This window comes from Elaeis guineensis, chromosome 8 (assembly GCF_000442705.2).
Source record: "Elaeis guineensis isolate ETL-2024a chromosome 8, EG11, whole genome shotgun sequence".
In the NCBI taxonomy this organism is placed as follows: domain Eukaryota; kingdom Viridiplantae; phylum Streptophyta; class Magnoliopsida; order Arecales; family Arecaceae; genus Elaeis; species Elaeis guineensis.
The window spans coordinates 1,103,110-1,124,202 of NC_026000.2; the positions used below are offsets into that span (position 1 = coordinate 1,103,110).

Below are 21,093 nucleotides of genomic sequence, written 5' to 3' on the forward strand. Positions count from 1 at the left end.
TTGATTAGTCCATGACAAACCCTGCAGCTCCAACCGACTCTAAAAACCTCTACCGCCCGAACTTAAAAATGTATCATCTTGTGATCATCGATTTGCCCTGAAACTTGAAAACGTCATCCGCACCTGGAGATATGGACGTCTCCCAACAACTAAGCATAAAGAGTTAACATTGTTGCTGACAGGATTATGATACGAGGAAGACAGATCCATTAACCATATTTTGTCGACTTCCGAGTTCAGCGAAAGCTGTATTGAAGGCGGAATCGAGAATTTTAAGTCCTTAAAAACCAATTAACCCGGTGAAAGGACAAGACCAAGATGAATCGGGATCCCTATTTCCTTCTCCCCCCACCCCAAAAAAAAATAAAAAAAAATCAGGATCCCAATTTATCATGGCCGGTGAAGAAATTTGGAAAGCAGAGGAAAATCTTGGCCAATGTTTTTGGACACAAATATCAAAATCTCAACCAATATAATGTAAATCCAAGTATGAGAACTACATTTTCACGTTAATTTCATGATTTTATTAATTAAACCTATTTAAAAAACGAAAAATTGAAAAAGAAAAAAATCAACCTGCAGAGGTTTTCATCATCCTAGATGATAGGGCCAAGATTCTCGCACATCCACTGAAATTGAGATCCCCGCATGGATAGAGGGTACACGATCCTAGCATAGAATCACCTGGAGGGAATCATCATATATCAATGGATAGAGGGAATATGATCAACCCAAAAAAGGAAAAAAAAAAACAAAAAGAAAAGCACCGAAAGATTTCCAAGATGTCTTTTAGCTTGATAATTAGAGGGTCATTTGCACATCATGCATAATCCTAGTGGATGGCTACGCGCATGAAATTCCACAAGGTACACTGATGTTACACGTGTAAAGCAGCTAGCAAAGCATTCCTCCTTGATGGCTAATCTTACTGTAAGCAGACCAACCAGAAAACTCTAATAGATCCCAGGTATAATCCTGTAAGGCACCTTATCACAGTACATCTTCCAGTACTTCCCATACCTGTCAGAATACACCGACGCAGTTCAGGGTGAGAATGATATGCCAAAAGCGCAAAGCATGAGCTTCTATATATGCATAAACAAATCTCAATAGGAAAGTTAGGCTTTTTAATTGTGTTCCCTCAAAGAGCCAAGAGAAACTACAAAATCTGCAACATGGAAGGCTGTAGCAGGAACCAACAAGGGCTGTCAGCCTGTCGTGCAGGTGAGTTAATATCTTGTCCTGGATATTTGTTCTGACCTCCAAATCAAACGGCAGATATGGGTGCATTGAAGCAAGGATATATCCATGTGAACAGCAACATAGTTTTCTCAAATGACACTAATGGAAGCAAATTAACACCAATCTACATATACATGCACAGAATTCTATTAGTTTCTACAGGGTCAAAACATCAGGCTTCGGTAGCAGCAGTCACGCAGAACAGAGGTTTTCTAACATATCCAGAAGTTCAGCGGACAAGTTCGGCAGAAACATTAAAACACATAAATTTGCCATTGGCAAGATAGCCAATTTTCTATTCCCTTAAAGGGATGCAAGGGCACAACAAGAATTCATGGATCAAAAAGAGTACACACTGATGGCTACAAAAGGTCAATGCTATGGCACAGTGATGGATGGAAGTAGCACTAATAAAAATGCTTGCATAAGAAGGGCCAGCAAATCTTGTAAATGATCCAAAAATCTAGGAATGAAATCAGTCATACAGCATGTAGTCCATGAGATAGAAACTAGCATCTCCTACCTAAACATTGAATCCGCACACATGCACGCGCAACACACACAATGCACAGATAGAAAACATGCTTTTTCAGCTTCTAAATAAAGATGCCAAGAATACTGAATTAAAATAAATAATAAACTGTAAGTACCAAAAAAGAGTCATTTATTAATTAGGTTCTGTTTGCTTACTTGGAGGAACATCGGTCATCATCTCTTTTTGCTCGGTCAAAAAGGAGAATAGTCAGAAACAACACATAGAAGTAAGGCAGGATCTGGAAGAATAACACATATGAGAAATATCCCCAAGAAGTTCATCTTGAGAAATTGATAACCATATCAAAAGATGCTCACATGATTGAAAAGAGCAGGCACCGTCCAGCAAAATGCAGCTAATATCTCGGGCACATAGTGGAAGTGACGAGACAAACCCCACCTACCCAAAATCTTGAAATTAATAAAGCTCGTGATAGAAGCCTCCAAATTTATCCAACCAAACATGATATAATACACTGTAATTAACAAATACACTTTAAAAGGTAGATGATGGATGATATTGAATGTTAAATTTTGAAGCTCATTAAATTTAAAATGCTAATATATAATAAGTAGAGCCCTAATAAATTTACCAGCCAGAAGTTAGAAGAAGGCTGGTTTTTGTTTCCCCACTTGTGGTCTGATAGGATGCTACAATCTGACAAAATTCAGCACATGAAAAGTTAGAACATCACCACAGCATGTTGGCAAAAGATGCAAGATAATTTGTGTTGAAAACTGAATCAGGCAGAGGATGGAAACCTTCGATGGAGCTTTTCCCCAAACCAAACATCTTCCATTTGTTCTGCGGAATTCTTGTCTCTGTCTATCACAGTCATAATTGATGTATATGCACAGAAGTCCAACCACAAGTATAAAGAGTGCAAGCTGCAATATAATGAGTCCATTAGCTAAAAAAATTCCAAGAGAAAGGAGGATATCTTTTTAATCAACAATCAGTTATTATTTTAATAATGCAACTGTGACAAAGGAAGTAAGATTTACCAGTGTACCCAGATTTACAGGGTGGTTAACCAGGTACATCCCATGTGAAGTATAGACTGATGGGACCCATACCAAGCATCCCCAGCAAATATAGAATCCAGCTGACAAAAGTGGGGAAAAAATACAATTTAGCAAGCCATCATTTGAATTAAGGAATCAAAAGGCAAAGACAAATACACAGGATAAAAGATCATTCTTTAAATCCAGTTCATAGTAGGGTGTTACTAATGCTACCTGAACACTTGATAGTCTCAAGCTTAGGGAGTGCTGAAACTTTTATATACTCTCTGATGACATGATTTCAAAATCCATAAATGGAGTTCCTAACAAACAACACCAATATATGGTATAATTGAGTCCAAAGATCGAGACAAGCAATTGCTGGGGGACCATGTTATATAATTTCATCATGAAAGTTCTCTTTGGACTCAACATACTTCCAATGAGCTAGTTCAACTTTTTGTATTTTTCCAGTGAGAGAAACAGTACATATAGTCTACTGGTCTATCTCATGCTTCAAAAGATATACCTTGATAATATATCAAAAATTGTCTTTCTCAATTTGACTAATCAGTTAGCAATTTCCTACAATGAATTCTATCTGAACAACAAAATCCATTGAAATGAAAGCCAATTTCAAGCACCCTGACATGAACACAACTGCAATTTCAATTTCAATATAAAATGGGATGGATCGTCACTTAGCAATCCACAATATTTTCAAGCTATGCCAGAAGAAAATTCCACTCGTGTTTTCATGGATCAGGCAAATGGCATCTTTAGAGGAGTTTGGAAACTTGTTCTGAATTCAGCTTACATAAGAAAAATCTAACCATCAGTTATGCAATCATATAGTGCATTATTCTGCAGAGAGTACTTGGCGTTTCTGATCTTTCTTCATGTATCAAGTATGCTTGAATCTAGTGAAAAATTATCAAATAATATTTCCAAGCCATATTAATACATTTTAAATGTCATAGAAACTGTATCAGCATAACATGACATCCTCTGATGTGGCAATTAAGCTCATAAGAAATATAAATTTTAAGTAATAATGCATCCAACAAACAGGCAATTATGGTGCTATAAAATTATAAAAGATATACATCTATTTGTTTGGAGAGGCTATAGATATTAAATTCTGGATCATCTTCACATGGATAATGCTGTTATAGTTTGTTGTTATGACACAAAGATTATCCATATGTACACAGGACAGGGCAGATGGAAAAAAGAAGCCAGGGTTAAGCATTACATGTTAAAAAAAAAAAAAGAAAAAAGAAAAAAGAATGCTACCTCTATCATGGGCAATATCCATAGTGCACCAATATCCAGCTTCCCACCAAAAAAACTTGGTAATATACACCAGCATCAATACAGTATTTACGAGCATTGAATCAGCCACTCGGCCATATAGTTCATACTGCAATATCAAGGTAATTAGTGGAAAGATGGTATAATAAAATGGTCGTGATGTAAGTATATCATCCTTTAAATAAACCCCAAAGAAAAATTTACTAAGAAAAAAAAGGCATACAACTTTAAGAGCGCTTGGTGGTGTGACAAAAGATAAGACAAAGATTAAAGACTTTGGATTTCCAGACAGGCATACAAGTACTATACTCTTACGAAACTTGTAGATACATATTTTATGTGATGAAATTTAGAAGCTATATGAAAAGAATGCAAGGTTATAATAAGTATAGAGTTGGGCTTCAATTTACCAAGAAGAAAACAGCAAAAAACCAAAACTAACCTGTTTGATGCAATAAGTCACAGAAAGAACAGCCCAGGACATCATACCAAATCGGCAGTTTGTGAACACCTTGATATCAAAATTTTTACCAATGCGAGGATACAATTCCATTCCCTGCATGAGACAAGTTATTGCAAAGCAACTGACTCAACAAAAAGCTATGTAGATTGAACTTGTTGCATGCAATGTAAATATTGTGAAAAATGCGTAACCTCAAATATATAATTAAAATTTGATTTCTTTTCATTTAATAGGCTCCTTAGAGGGCAGCATTACCGGCAGGTTTCTCTAGCAGGCACCTGACATCCCTAGCAGCTAAAAGCAAGCTAGAACTGCACTAGATGACTCCGTTGCAGAAAAGTTGGAACTAAGATGCATGACATACATGCATGGTTGTGTCTTATCAATAAATACATTAGAAGCCTTAAAAAAGAAAAGAAAAGAAATTTTTTATAATTTACTGAAAATATTGATCCTCATAAAAAGAATTTTAAAAAAAACTTGGATGCATGTCCCCAACAAGTCTCATTCATCAGGATGTCATGCTTACTGTAAATATCTAATAAGAGAATTTGAATGGATAATTCATAAAATATTGGCCTTCAGGTTCAGTATCTTCTCTGAATATTTTTCTCCATTTGGTTGACTTACTTTGAGTGTGTTCAAATATATATGCCCTTATGACACCTTTTGGGAAAAATAAATTACAAAAAAAAAAAAAAAAAAAAAGAGGAAGAAGGACAACCATTCAAGATGCTGTTGGGGAAGTATATGGATTATAGTCATCCAGAGGAAGAGAGAGATGGGACTAAAACTATTTCATAGCATTTGATTCTTGGTAAATGATGATGAAAGTTCTGGGGGGGGGGGGGGGGAGGGGGGTGTGGAGAAAAGATACCTGTGGAGGATTAGTTCGAAGTACTGAGAAACATAAACTCATGAAGGGCTTGAAGGAGGACCTCCATTTAAGTGAGAACTCAAAACACTTCTTTACTTCTTGTAACATAAGAGGTCAACAGAAAAGAAAACCAAATATAGAAGAAATTATTGGCTGGAAGTGAAGATACTGTGCATTACTCCCCTTGTTTTGTATGTGGAAAGGGTGCAAGATCCACCCACAATATAATTAACTAGGTCGCAATACTTGGGGATACACTACCCAAGACTCAAATCCAAAATCTCTAACTGCTGTCCAGAGGGATATGACTACTGGATAAGCACTAGTTTATAAGAAATTGTGCATTTCAGACAATTTTTGGCCCTCATCTTTTTTGACTTTCATTGTCCTATAATAATGGAGGTTCCTTGTGCCTAACATGCGAAGAAGTTTGTCCTTGAAGCCACATTTTAGTGAGAATGAATACTCGGGATGCTTTACCCCATTGTCCAGCAGACCAGATATTCCAGTGGTTTTCCGTGTCTTTGAAGGTCTTTGCAGGTCAATTAATGTGCCTTATATTGCTCTAAATTCCAGAGGACCATGGGAAGCTTTAAGAGGAGGATTAAGGTCTGGTTGAAATGAGTAGACATGACATGAAGATTTGATGTTGTAGAATGATGAAAATTATCCATACATGATATTTCAAAGGAATCAGCATGTCAGATAGGAAGCTGTGACAATATAGAATCAATTAAGCTGGGACCATGTATGGATGGACTAAAGCTTGCACTTATCTTTGATATCTACTTTAGAAATATTTCACAAGACTACATCATCAAATTGAACAAAAGATCATTTTTATCAAAATGTATGCTGACTATAAAAATCATGTCAAACCACACTGAAAGTCAATCAGATGAACAAAGCGAAAGCTATAAGCTAATTTTTCAATTCTAAATCCTAAAGGAGTGTAAAGGTCGGACTTAATAAAATATGCATTTGACAAACTGCTTGCACAGCTCACCCAGTAGAAGTCAAAAATCACATTCCCAGATGATCCAGAATCAGATGAAGATGGCGCCAAGTGACCCTTAAAAATAAAATATAGAGCAACTTAAGAGCAAGAATAAAATATTTATGATGATGAATAGATACTAATGTGTTAAAACTAAGAAGCTCACTTTTATGTATAAGAAAATGCAAAAGACAAAGCTTCCCACAACAAGTGCTGCATAAATTTCTCCCAGATGGTCATAAACGATTGCAGGGTCAAAAATTCCAAACCTACACATTGGAGTTGTTGAGAATGCGTTAGAATGAGATGACTGCACAAAAGTATAACAAAACCTTTACCAATCAGGAGATCACACAGTAATAGCATATGCATACAAACCTTTACTAATCAGGAGATCACACGGCAATACCATTCAATTTCCTAACTATCATTTGCATGCCCCAGTCAAACCTAGAAGAACACAGAAAAACTGGAACAACATGCTTTTTTTTTTTTACATATCATAAAATTAATTTATCATTTTGAAAAGAGAAACTAAGCAGTGGTATCATTAGTCTATATCAAAAAAAAAAACAAGATTGTTATATGACACATCACAGCCTTATGACATAGACAACTGGTGATGGAGAAGCATGAGACAATTTCGATGCTCGAGCAGATATCTTCAGATAATTGGAAGTCATCGTTGTCTAAGTTTCTTAAATTTAAATTATAACTAATTAACTAGAATCAAAGTAGAAATGAGAAAGAGGTCGCTAGCTATTTCCAAGCATTGACCATTCATGGCAAATATACACAACCATCTAGCATTTTGTTCGATTGCATGAGACTGTTTCTTTCGTGGAAGATTTTGGAAGCAGAGCCAAAAGAATCCAGAGTACAGAGAAGCAAACAAAAACAGCATTAATACGATAATTTAATTAATACCTCAAATCACAAACATCACTAAAAAAAGAAAAAAACGAAAACTGAAAAACTGGCACAATTGCATGTATGAGTACATTCCACTTCATAAACAATTTAGAATCCTGATTATCCACACGAGACACAACATGTGGTAACCAAAAGATTAGATGAAGAAAAGAAACGTATTTATGTATATAAGATATAGAATTTAAAATGTTCTCATATATATATATATAAAGAATGATTCTTACCACCAAAGGCTGAGATAAGATATTAAAGTCACCGCATAAGCTTGCAAACCATTTGCCTGTAAAAAACATAAGCATAAATGGTTAATGCATTTCTATGCCTTGAAATGCCCAGCACAAGGTCATAAAACTGAAAACAAAAACAGGCCATTGGATCGGACATTCTCCCTTCTCCTAAATAATGTTCAATTGTTGGTGGCATGAAGTAGGAGTCAGGACTGGTAGGCCTCCATGATAATTTTGCGATTTCTCTTTCTGTGTTATCTTGATGTTTATTGCATATTACTTCCTCTGCTTCTTTCTATCGGTGAAGTCATTCAATTTGTAAAAGACAAAAGATGTCATAGAAAATGCAGACCATCAAAATGGTTGCAACCAGTGCGATCATCCATTGACTTGATCCCAACACCAAAACAAAAGGTAATAACTAAGACAATCTGTTTCTTGTAATATAAAGAGCCATGCAAAGTTAAGTAGGGAATGTTTCATGCAGTACAGTCTAGACCAGACAACCTCGTACCTGAATAATTTTATACTTAAAGCTGGCTGTTATAACACATGTATAGTAGCAATTCTTGATACCAACAAAGACATGTTGGACAATCAATATTTTTTAATTCACTTTGGAATCATCTCTCCTATCAGGGCTGTACGATAGTGATGCATGCCAGTTGTTTTAATGGTCATTCTTGAGGTAATTTACACAGATTCAAACCTTGTAGACAGGTATGTTGCCTGATGGAGAAACTGGACCCTCAACCCTTTTCCCAGGCAGTGCAAGCTGAAGAAAAGCCTCAAATGCACCAAAGCAGGCGATGATTTTCCATGCGATAGGGGATGGTGTCGGCCAGATATTCTTAAAACCCTGAAGTCCATGTTGTCTGAGATACTCATAAGTCTTCAACACGGAGCCATCAGCATGAACCATTGTATACCATCTGCAGGACAAAAATAAAATTGTTGATGCCATTAAATGTTTCATAGAGAATGATTATTATGGAGAGCTTTCAAGACAAAAACAGGTGGAAAGACATATGCACACAAATATATAACCAAAAAGGACATGCAACAAAAAATAGAAGGATAAGAACTAGCACAGTAGGGTAGCCTGGGGACCAAAATAATCCAGATCGAGCCTTTAGTAGTTTACCGCAGCTATTCTTGGCATACATGAACGACAATGTAAATAAATATACTCTTCCCACCAAGGGTACATAAGATCAACAAGAAACTGGCTAGAATAAACTAATTATATTCATGATTTTTTTTTGAAAAAAAAAAAAGTGAAAAACTGTATGATCTGAAGACAGTTTCTAGTCATTCCAAATATTTTAAAGGCAAAAAAGAAGAAGAAGAAGAAGAAATCTCGGATCGCCAACCAATTCAGCTTTTCTTGTAATATATATATATGGTAAAAAAGTAAAGAAGCAAAAAGAGCGAGAGGAAAAGAAAAAGAAAAAGCGCGCTCCTAAGAGAAACTAGTAGATGATCGCATTCCCCTGAGAAAACTACAGCAAACCGAAGAAAAGAAAGACTCTTCGTACCCAAAAATCAGCAAAAAAGTCCTGATTAAAAGAAAAACAAGTTCGTCAGTTTCTAGGCATCCAACTGAACTTTTTCGTTCCCCAAGAATCTGAGGAAAAGATGAAGAAGCGCACGATTCCAGGTCAAAAGATCAGCAAAGAGAAGCGCAATTCGGAGAAAAACTAGGAGCCGATCTCTTAACATCGAGATCGCTCTTTAAGGATTTGAAAAGGAGGAGAGCAGAGGAAAAGATAGCTCACAGTAGAATGACGAAGGGAGGGCAGAGGGTGAGGAGCGAGATCATGGAAGTGTAGGTGACCAGGGCCGAGTGGACAATCTTCGATTCCCCCATCGTCGCTCCGCCCCGCCCGGTGGAACTGAACTGGGCTTTCGTCCCCCTGAAACCGAGGGGATCTGTTTCTAATGTTCCTGACGAGTGGCCCCTCGCTCTTGAGAAATTATTAGTCCGGTGGACCAATCCAAATCCCGGAATATAGTGCGGTAAATAACATGCACCTATCATTTGATTTTTTTTTTAATTATTTAAATCAAATCTTATATAATTTTAATATAATATAAAAAAATCAAAATTATGATATTTATTATAATTTAATAGAAAAAAAATAAGATCTGTAATTTTTTGACAAATGATATTCTTAATGTCTGACAAATAATATTTTAAATATTTATTATTATTTATTATAATTTAATAAAAAATTATATCAATCATCAGAAGAAAAATTATTTATTAATCACTTTCAGATCAATTAATTAATTTTAATTATTATTTTATTTAATTTTAATAAAATATATAACTATTTTATATTTTTTTATCGTGCATCATGGATTTTAATATCCAGTATAAATAATTTTTGCATCATAATATTTTATTTTTTAAAATATTTATATTAAATTTATATGTGATTTGTTTATCAAAAAAATATAAAAAATATAATAATAATGAATAATTGTTCTGATCTATCAAACAATTAGATTTTATTTTTTCGATCATGTCAATATTTTTTTTGAATAAAATGCTAATAATATTTAAAATATATTTTTTTTCTTAAAATATTGTTATATAAAAAATTTATCAAAGAATGTATTCCAATGACCAAAAATAAAATCTAACTTCCTGGGCTGAAGTTCCGATTAATTTAAAGAATTTACAGCATAGTTTACCGGGTCTGGTCCTCCCAGTTGTTTTATATTCACATCCGGTCCATGAAAAAAATTACACACGCCGATGCCCAGTCGGTGGCACCAGTAGTATCACGTGATGAAGTAAATACTAAATTAATTTTTCTTTTCATGCCCCCCACTATTCTATTGATTTTTTTTTTTTTTTTTTTATGCAACCACTGTTCTGTCGAACGACATAGCTGGCCGGCATGCGTGAAAGGCGGATCATTTAACTAAAAAACAAAAATTATTTTTTTATCTCAAAAAGTTTAAAAGCAAAAGCAAATATTCATTCAAATAGCTCAGATGTATGCAATTTTAGTTCTACATTAAAAAAAAATAGTTTCATATTTTGAACCATGATACTTGAATTATAACAAAGTAATCTTTTATTATATTAAGGCTTATCTTCCAAAAAAAATCCTGTCTAAATCCATTCTACAGTCCCATCCCACCTTCCTCCCCCGCTCTTTCCATTTCCTCCGCTTCACTTGCTGTCGAACCATAGTCCAAGTAAACGGGGACTTTCTCGCCCCTATTCAGCGAATCGCTTCTTTTTCCAAAAGCTATTTTGACCAACGGAGCGCACACATCCAAGACTGCGGCTATTTTATCGGTCCGCGTCGTCCTGGAGATGGGGAAAGGTCCCAACGGTTCAGTGATTTTTTCAGGAACAGTGAGAAAGCAGCAGGGCTCGGGAGAAGTTATTGCATGACCCAGGTTCAAGTGAATCAAGGCAAATTCCGAAGTATATGTACGGTGGATAGCATCCACCGCACAATCGGAAATTGGTGAAATAAAACGGCTAGCGTGGCGTGTTCTCCACCGTGGGATTTGATGCGGTTCAGTTGCACCTGGTGCATGCAATACGGAGGCCAATAAAAGGCCCAATCAGAAGAAGCACTCTGGCAAAATTGCTCACGTGGACTTGCGATCGTCCGCGGAAGTTTGTGCCCTCTAGCTTGTGTCCGAAACGATATAACGTGCGTTCCCCGGCAAGCCCAGCGTGTACTCCAAACATCGATGGGGATGCGGGCTCGATCCTGGCCCGTGACGCGTCACATCATATTTGCCAGTAATTAATTTATTATGTACTATAAATAAATGTGACGTTTACAGTCGCATGTGACGTGATTGAAGTAGATATAATGGAGCTGCAGCTTCGTACCGTTCTCGCCATCCGACCAACCGCATGTGAATGCGGTCGTACTCGTACGCGAAAGACATGGCGCTCGATCTAAGACACGTTGATCAATTCTAGAAACCAAAGAGCATTCACCGAACCGAGACTCAGCCTCTTCCTCTAAAAAAAATGGCGTCGAGACATCTGCCGGCTAAAAACATATTATGGGACCGGCGACGGACATCCGTGCTGTGAGGATCCCCGATTCTGACATTTTTTTTAATTTAAATTAAATAAAAAATATTTTTTATTAAAAATTAATATATTTTAAATATTAATTATTATTAAAAAATTAATTTATGTGTAATAATTTTTTATAGATATATCCGTTAAACAGGATATAAAACTTATCATTAATTTATTTAATTATTTTTTATTATAATATTATAAATAATTATTCTTACAATTCATTGAAACAACGATGCAGGATCTAGACTTAGGACCTGGACCTGAGATGGTTGTCGAATTCGATCCACCCCAAAATTGAATATGTTCCAATGAGATGGTCACTTAAAAATGATGGTAACGAGGTCAATGATAAAGATGAAAATAATATCAATGATATAAATTTTATATTTATCAAAAATAATAAAAATAAAAAATTTTTAATTTATTTTATAAAAATAATAAAAATAATTTTTTAAAAAAAAATAGCATCAAATAAGTTTTTTTATATATTTTTTTAAATATAAAAAAATAAAAAAAATAATGCCAAACAAGCATAATTTTTACTATGGACCGAATAATTATACCTTGGATCAAATAATTATAGCTACTGAGATGCATGCCTATAGCCATTCAAAGTGACTTCAAAACTCGTTACAAGAGCCAAATATGATATGAAATTAAAATATTGTTCTGTTTTATCAGTAACTCAGTTATGCGATAAAGCAGCCTTTTTGCATAGAAATGAGGAGAGCTATGTGATAAAGCAACCTTTTTGCGTAGAAACGAGGAGAGGAGAGTCTCCAAGCCTTGTAAGGTAAGGTGTTTCTGACTAACTATCCGAGTCCCTCCCCCCGCAACACATCCAGAGTTAAGAAAGTTCACTAGAGAAGTCTGTTCCATCAATATGTTCAATCAAATGGACGCTTGCTGAAAGTTATGATGGTCCAAAATTTTGATCTCACTTGTGCTGTTCCTCACTTCCACGGCTATTTCGGCTCACCTACTTCTTTGACTATTTTTTGTTCATTAACTATTATGTGGTCGTATAATGTTATCATGATATATTCTTGGATGATATGTACCGTGCAAGATAATACATGTCTATGACTATCTTTTTGTACATGCACTACATGTGTTGGTTCAAAAGAAGGATCAAAATTTAGATGGTTGTTATTGGTGGATCATGATTTTTTCTGGTAGAGTCGGATCATGATCATTGAAAGAGTGCAAGTTAGTAATACATCAAAATGTCCGTCATGAAATATGAACGTGGGTTCAAATTTCTTCCCTTCTATCTGCTAGCTGCGTCCATACACTGCCAAGATGGAATTTGGTTTCGACCGAAAAGAAGAGTAAGCATAAGACTTTTCCATCTGAATAGCAGAAAATCAAATCATTTCACGTAATTAACAGCAAAGTGTTTTATATTTTGAGTGTTCATCCCATAAATATAAAATCTAGATGCAAATAATGCTATAATTTCTAAGAGACCATGCCCATTCTGTATGGAGAAGAATGAAAAACTGTTAAATCTCAGCTGCATCCCGCAAGGAATCAAATGCTTGACAATGCACTTCAGGAGGCATGAAACGAAACGTCTGATATTAATTGCTCTTTTTTTTTTTTTCAGTTGGTGGCTCCTAACAATGATCACGCGCTGATGTGTACCACATCCCCGTTATTTAAATGGAGATGGCCCTCCGAACTGCTGCCTTCTTGCCAGATGTGAAGGGCTTCTTCCCTGAGAAATTCTACATATAATCCTCATATTCATTCTAACGAAAAAAAAATATAATATATATTTTATTCACTGCCGAAATCAGAAATGAAATAGATTAAAATGAGGGTCAAAATAGCCATATATCTTGGACTTATTTGATTCATGATTGAAATTAGAATAGAAATTGAAAAAAATTTAAATAATATGAGGGAATCAAGATTGGATTTTGGAGATTAGGATATTTTTCATTCTCCTTTAAAATTGGAATGAAAATAAGGCTCTGTTATGGGATGGATATCGCACATTTCCATCATATTTTAGAGCCCCCAACTAAACTAAAGTAGCGACATGTTGGAGCAAAATACGTCATCAAAGTGCTTAATGATGAAGGATGCAATCCAATTAGTCACATTATTCACTTCATGATAAATATGCCCGACCACCAAAGAGGCACATCTATCAAGATCCTCTGGATATTACACAAAAAGGGATGGCATTAAATCACATCCGATCGGGTCTGGATCCACCCTACCACCATAGCGAAATCCTTGATAATCAATTGATTCACTCTAAGGATTTGGTGGCATAGATGATGCTTTCCAAGATCGTCTTCAGCTCAACTCCAGGAGCTGAAATGTGAAAATATGACATCACTCGTCATGACTAAGTCCTCATTTGGGCTCTGAATGATGAATTCCATGTTGCCATTACTACGTCATATTGTTGTCGAAGTTGATCTCAAAAAAATTGAAGAATGTGTCTCGGGTCATAAAAGCTAATCATTTTATGAGTAAAAAAGAGTCTCAAATGTCTCAAGCTATCAATATCACCCCATCCGATAGTAAACCGACGATTTTTGTTGCTTGGATTAAGACTCTTTCCAAGATAGAATTTATTAGGCTACGAGATGCCCTCAAATATCTAATTGTTCCTGATTAGTGAGATTTAACCAGCAATGTAAGCCACACTGATGCATGCAGTCTTGAGAAGATGTGAATACTCGTTTGCAGTACTTGAAGGAAGGTTTAGACTGATGCTTCTCTCTGGATAAACGTCGGAGAGCCTCCAAACTAGTCCAGATCCATTCAAGATCAAGGATGATATAGATGGAGATGATGAAGTCATCATGTTTGATTGCATGATAGTGATCCTATATGGTAGTGATTTTAAATTACTCCCACTTCTCAAATCACCCCTTAATCCAGTGATAGAATATCTGTCCTCAAGATCAAGAATTCAAGATCACCCTCAGACAGTGATATTGAGTTAAAATATAAGGACGAAATACTCCTCAGTGTAGTAAAAAAAAATTAGTATATCAATATGTCATTAATATATTATATCAATAGTATATATATGATCTTGTATTGTATTTGATATTATATATTATATTTATGATATATATTATATTATAATATATTATTAATCATATTATTGTCATATTATGATTCAATGATAATTTCAAATTAGAGTAAAAATATATTTTTATACTTTATATTTATATAATAAAAATATTTAATATATTACTTTTATTTATCTTATTTTTTAATCAAAATAAATATTCATATTAATAAATAATATATTATATGTATAAATAAAAATATTAATTCTATAATAACAATTAATATATTTTTAAGATTAATAATTTATAGGATCAATAAATATATTTTTATAAAATTTATTAATTATTAATAATATAATAATATTTCACTTATGGTTAATAAATATATTTTTTATGAATATATATTATGAATAGTTTTGGTATTATATAATTAGTGGTATTGGATTTTCATGGAATACCAAATGAAGATTACTCATAGATATCTAAGAATCTTTAATCACCAGACTATGGCCCATCAAATGCAATGATTTTAGATCACTGATAATCAAATCATTATAGGATTTTGACCACCGGTGATCTTTGATGACCTTGATGATCCCATTTAGATTACCAAATGCTATCTTATCTTCATTGCTATTACCACCATCGCTATCGTTTCTGTGATTTTATCTCTATTATCACGACCATCATCATTTTCACCATTGCCACTATTACTATTATCACCATCATTGCTATAAATGTTGCACCACTACCTCTACTATATTGCTATCACTACCATCGTTATATTGTTTGTGCTTTCATTGCTATTCTTGCCCGCTACCACCATCCTTATGTTCTTGTAAATTATTGATATTTTTGTTACCATTGTCATTACTATCATCACTATCATCTCTATTATCATCATTGTCACTTTTGCCAACTGAGCCACCATCAATTTATGTGTATTAAAATAATTGATCATACAAAATATATTTATATTTGTTAAAGATTTCAAAGTAATATAAAAATATATTTTTATTTTAAAAAATAAAAAATACAAGCGGTGACAAATAGGATCTTAAGTGAATGGCTAAGGCATTAAATGTTTGTTTTACGAAAGACCAAACCATGCCTATTCTAGAAAATGATTGTCTCATAATCTAGCTATATTAACAAAAAGACTAAAAAATATGAACTTAGTTCCACCTTTATAAAAATTTCTTAATTTATGTATTATTTTTTATTTCTTCAAAATTACCCATCGGTTGCTAAAAATACTTATATGTACAAGTCCTTTTTCTACATTTATTTCAACCATCATGCATCATGCGGTTGAAATTATCTGAGTTGTACATTAAACCACGCGTTGCTGGTTTCTTTAAACATAGGCACAAAATATGAATTTACTAGTCCTCTATTTCTTTTTCTCACTTTTTGTTTGTGCAACCAAGGCCTGAAATTTGGAGTTGAAATTTATTTTCGCCTCTCAATCATCTCCCCCTATTTACCCAAAAAAAAAAAAAAAAAATCGTCGCCCCCCAGACTTGTGCCGGTCCTGTCCTCTATAAAGCTCTGACAGCTACCATTTAAATCACCGGCAATTATCATCACAAGGCGACCGCAAGACGTGCAATATTATTTATGTGCCTCATATATCCATACCCAGCAAGCATCAAAGAAAAATATTATTTATCATACCTCCCCAATCCGCTAAAAAGGAAAAATTTATAAATAGAAAAGTTAACTTGAGAAAGGGATGCAAGCGCACTCGATGTCTGCAGTTTCGCGCTTTTTTTAAAAGAAGTGATGGGTTAATATGCAAATCAAGAAAATTGCAGAGATGAATTTGCCAAAAAAATTAATAATTGAATAAATGGATTAGTTTTTTTCTTTTTGGATAGATGATGATCTAAGTTGGACTATTTTGTTATGGTCGAGGAGGTTTTAATCTAGGCCCGTGCCAGGTGTCAATTAGGCCGCACAATTTTATTTTTTAAAAAATATCTAGAGAGAGGAGAGATAATCTTAATTTCATATAAATCATGTTTTTTTTATTCACAGCTAATGTGTGACTAAAGATATCTTCTCTACATCCAGAAAATATTATTTATTGAGTAGTCCGCTATGATCTATATGTGATGGATTACATATTTTTTATCGTTAGTATCTATTTTTTATAATAATAATATATTTTTTTTATAGATGAAAGGTTATTTATTTTTTTAATTTCAAAATTAATATCAAAATATTTAAATTGAAGATTTATATATTTTTTATTAATAGATCATGTTTTTATCAAAAGAAAAAAATATACACAACTCTTAATCTCAATATTAACAATACAAAATTCAAATCAAAGATTCATATCGTTATTTAATATTATCAAAATATTTAGAAATTAAAAATTTTATACTTCTCTAATTCTAATATGAGGGTGAGTTTTGATGCAAAAGTTGCTATATTATGAGTTGGATTTTTTTTTTCCTATATTCGTATATATACAAGGGCGGCATGCCGACGACTATAACTTAGTAAAGTCCGGATTATATTTATTTTTTAAAAGATTATTCATTTGAAGAAAACTACATGTTGGTATTTCTCCCGTATACGTCGGTACTTGTGTTACGGTCCCTTTTCAACTCCCCCTCGTCACATCTCACGTCCTTCGTCCCGTTCTCCTCTCCCTCCTCTCCTTCCCTTGCCGGCGATCCCTCGGAGAACACCCAGCCAAAACCCTAACCCTAGAGATCTCGTGCCATCTGTGGATCTCCATCGGATCTTTTAGTTTTTTGGCTTTAAGATGTTATCCGCTCGGATGCTTCAACAAAATCTCGGAGTCGTTCTTCCAACGGTGAGGTAAGTCAAGGATGGAATGCTATTCTATTTCCCTGTTTCTTTGTCGTTTTTATGTTTTATGATCCGAATGGCCAGGAGTCTTGTTAAGGAATTCGGTTTCTTTGCTTCGATCAGCGTAGTCGTGGTTTGGAGTTTGTGATTCGCTGCATTGGATCTGAATGCATGTTAGGGTTAGAAGATCTTAGGACTTAATGGTAGGGAATAGGAGAGCTTGCGGTTCTTGAATCTTTTAATCCTTCATAATGGTAATGGCTGACCGTATAGATGTTGGATGTTGAGTCTTCTTTCTTCGAGCCATCTTACAGCTGACGGTTCTGATTTGGAATAATCTTAAATCTTGAAAGATGATAGCATGAGTTCTGGATGGTGTTCTTGCCATTTATTTCAGTCTTCTGGTTGTCATCTTCAAGAAGAAGAAAATCACGTTTTGAATGAAGGACTGGATCTCTTTCTGATGCCTGTCCATACGTCTAGGTTAAAATGTTAACATCTTTGCAATCAACAATTGTTAAGCTACCCACTATCTTGATTTCCATCTTGTGAGTCATATTTGGGGCATGGATGGCTAAAAGATAAAACCGAAGAGGAAAAGTTGATATAAATAAAAAACAAAGACATCTGAAGTCATGAAAAACCCAGTTTACTTCAAAATTTTGTTGTTATGATTCTATCATGTTTCAAGATGTACATCTTTTGAGTTAAAACCGAAAAAGAAAAAAACTTGACTAGTGGTAGTGGGAATCAATTGTGAGAAAACATAGAGGGTGAGTGAAAAATTAAGCTTTGATTCAGTAATTCTGATGTGCAATATAACATGATCCAGCCATTAAATGACGCTGTCATAGCATGCCTGGGATCTTGTATCATAAAATTCATTCAAAAATAAAATTCATATATGAAATAGCCCAATATACCATTACTCATTCAAAGAATATTTACCTTTGCAGGGAAATGTATGTCAAATGCTTTGTTCTTCAGTATTCTTTATCATATAACCATTTTATGGATGCTGTGATCTTGCCTTTATAATGTTTTATCCCATCTATTGGGGCTAGTGTTATAGTTTAAGGTATGATCAGCTAAACATTGATAACATTTTACAAGGGTCATTGAAATTCCATTTCATCTGTATTTGAATTGGTTGCAAGACCCTAATTGAGGCAACTTTTGTAAGAGAGAGCACTGCCTTGAAGTTTAAAAAACTAGCTGGCAGGAAGGAATAACTTTTTTTAGGAGGCGTGCCTTCATAGTTTTTCATATAGTTTAAGTTGATGTAATTGAAGAAAAATCTTCAAAGACTGCAGTTTGATGTAAAGAATTGTGTTCATAAACAAAGTAAGGCCAAAGCATGGAGCCAAACTGGTATAGAATTCGAAAAATTGTAAGATCATAGAAATAGAAGTTTATGTGAAAATTCAAAACATTGAAGAATTAGTTGCGCTTGATATTATACCAAGTTTACATTATTGTGAGGAAAGAATTTCTAGAAAGAGAACATTTTCAACCACATGAGGAGAATAATTACAATGCTTTATCTCATCTTTTTGCTCCCAAGAACTTTTTAGCACCCCCACCCCGCAATCTACCCCTCCTTTTTTTCCCCCAGAATGTCTTTCAACATTTCCTAGCTTAAGAGGAACTTCTTTTCCACACACTCCCTATATTAGGTGATGGTTTCTTTTTCAACTACAAAAGGGCATCTAAAATCTTCTTTCAGCTTCAGATTTGTTATTCTCTTAGCTTGAAGGCGTAAACCCTTATATATTTTTTTAAATCTAACAATTTGTGTTGTTTTATAAAAATTTTTTAAAAAAAGTTATTTGCTTGCATTGTTTATGAACTGGTATCTTCTTGCCAGCAAAAAACTGTGTATCTTCTTTTCTTTCTGTCTTTCTTTCTCCACCCCCCCACCCTGCGCCCTCTCTCTCTCTCTCTCTCTCTCTCTCTCTCTCTCTCGAACTAGCTTAATGATTCATTCCAAGATCATGAGGTCTTATCTGCTCAAATCCCTTGCTGCAGCTATAAAAGGTAAACTGCTGAGCTGGTCAGTTGATGCTGGTAGAAAGATGCTTCGCTAAAAAAATAGGATATCACATGTATTAGGAAGATAAAATCTATTTTAAAGAGTTTAAACAATGACTGAATATGCGAAGAATTCAGTTGATGTTCTGGTTGTCATTCATTATTGATGAATTTTTTTGTTGTCTAATCTTGACTTACATTGTCTACGCTCAACATTTTCCCAGGTAAAATACGGACCTATGATTAATATGCACTGAACAATCTACTGGATGATATTCTTTTTCTGTGCTAACATGTATATATTAACTGATTAACATATTGAAGAACTGGAACCTCCTAATGAACACATTGCACTGCACATATATGCAGGTACGAGGAATAGTTCTTATTTGATGGCATGGAGGTGAAGGTAAGGTGCTTCCTCGTAAGGGAAAGACTTCCATTCAACTATCTGAGTAATCCTTATTTTTTTTTTTTTTTGTAACACGATGTTCAAAACCTTGCCACCCTGCATGAACTTGGAGATTTAAGTGATGTTCTGGTGTTACTGCATGCTTATGGACCTAAGCTTGTCCTTTATATGCTTTCATCTTGTTTGCTCAATCACTTTTTTGAGCCTCATTTTCTTAGTGAGGTGCTTGATTGATATGCTATTCTTTCTATTTTGCAGGATTTTTGCATTCTTTTGAAATGAAATACAAAATTAAACCATTGGATGTGGTCTGGATGTGATTCGATATCCTTCCCAATGCAGTTGGTGTCTACCGGTGTTCAGACAGAAGAGGCATCAGAAACTGAGCCAATTCTGTCTCAGCCAACCAATGCTGGCAGTTCCAAGGAGTCCCCATCTTCATGTGAAATCAGTCCTGTGGGTGCTGATGATGACGGTCAAGACATTGATGATGATGAACATTGCAATCTTGTGAACCAAGACCTACATCAATGCCGAATTTGCCTTGATACTGGAGGTCTTTACTTGTCATACTCAGACTATTAAATTTCTCAGGGTAGATGCGAAATATTTTATCTTATGATAAAGATATTTGTGAGCATTATTTCTCCCCATGCAGAATATATTCTTTACAGGAACTTTTATTTCTGTCTTTTTCTTTTTTCCCTGTATCGAGATTCCTTTTTGCTTGCAGGTGATGATTTAATTGCACCCTGCCATTGCAAGGGTACACAGAAATATGTGCATCGATCTTGTCTTGACAACTGGAGATCAACCAAGGTGTTGTTTAATATGTTGATCTTGTAATTTTTTTTTCTCAGTACTGGCTACAAATGGTTCAGCCTGCAGTAGTCTGAGATGAATCCATTTGCTAATATTTGACATTCTTTGTGGAAGGCAAGCTTTTACTATCCATTTTCTATCTTCTGACAGGAAGGCTTTGCATTTGCACACTGTACAGAGTGCAGGGCTGTTTTCATACTGCGTGCAAATGTGCCACCAGATCGGTGGTGGTTGAGACTGAAGTTTCAGCTCCTCGTTGTCAGGGATCACGCACTTATATTTGTTATCGTGCAGCTG

General features: G+C 34.7%; 2 protein-coding genes across 6 annotated transcripts; one reads left to right on the top strand and one right to left on the bottom strand.

Annotated features, from left to right (window-relative positions):
* Positions 1-772: 772 nt before the first annotated feature.
* On the bottom strand, positions 773-9,555 carry LOC105050866 (7-dehydrocholesterol reductase). Its single transcript, XM_010931072.3, has 13 exons — positions 9,371-9,555; positions 8,302-8,524; positions 7,590-7,645; positions 6,599-6,701; positions 6,442-6,507; positions 4,538-4,651; positions 4,078-4,204; positions 2,782-2,882; positions 2,539-2,664; positions 2,370-2,434; positions 2,095-2,176; positions 1,933-2,015; positions 773-1,020 (listed from the first exon to the last, which is right to left on the bottom strand). The coding sequence occupies exons 1-13, from the start codon at positions 9,460-9,462 to the stop codon at positions 954-956; spliced, it is 1,305 nt and encodes a 434-aa protein (XP_010929374.2). The 5' UTR covers positions 9,463-9,555; the 3' UTR covers positions 773-953.
* Positions 9,556-17,285: 7,730 nt separating this feature from the next.
* On the top strand, positions 17,286-21,093 carry LOC105050865 (uncharacterized; the record flags this gene model as incomplete). 5 transcript variants are annotated; one of them, XM_073262238.1, is given in 5 exon segments in its annotated part: positions 17,286-17,540; positions 19,932-19,971; positions 20,317-20,530; positions 20,708-20,793; positions 20,947-21,093. In XM_073262238.1, coding segments are annotated over 4 exon segments (459 nt in total), but the record flags the coding sequence as incomplete, so codon positions are not given.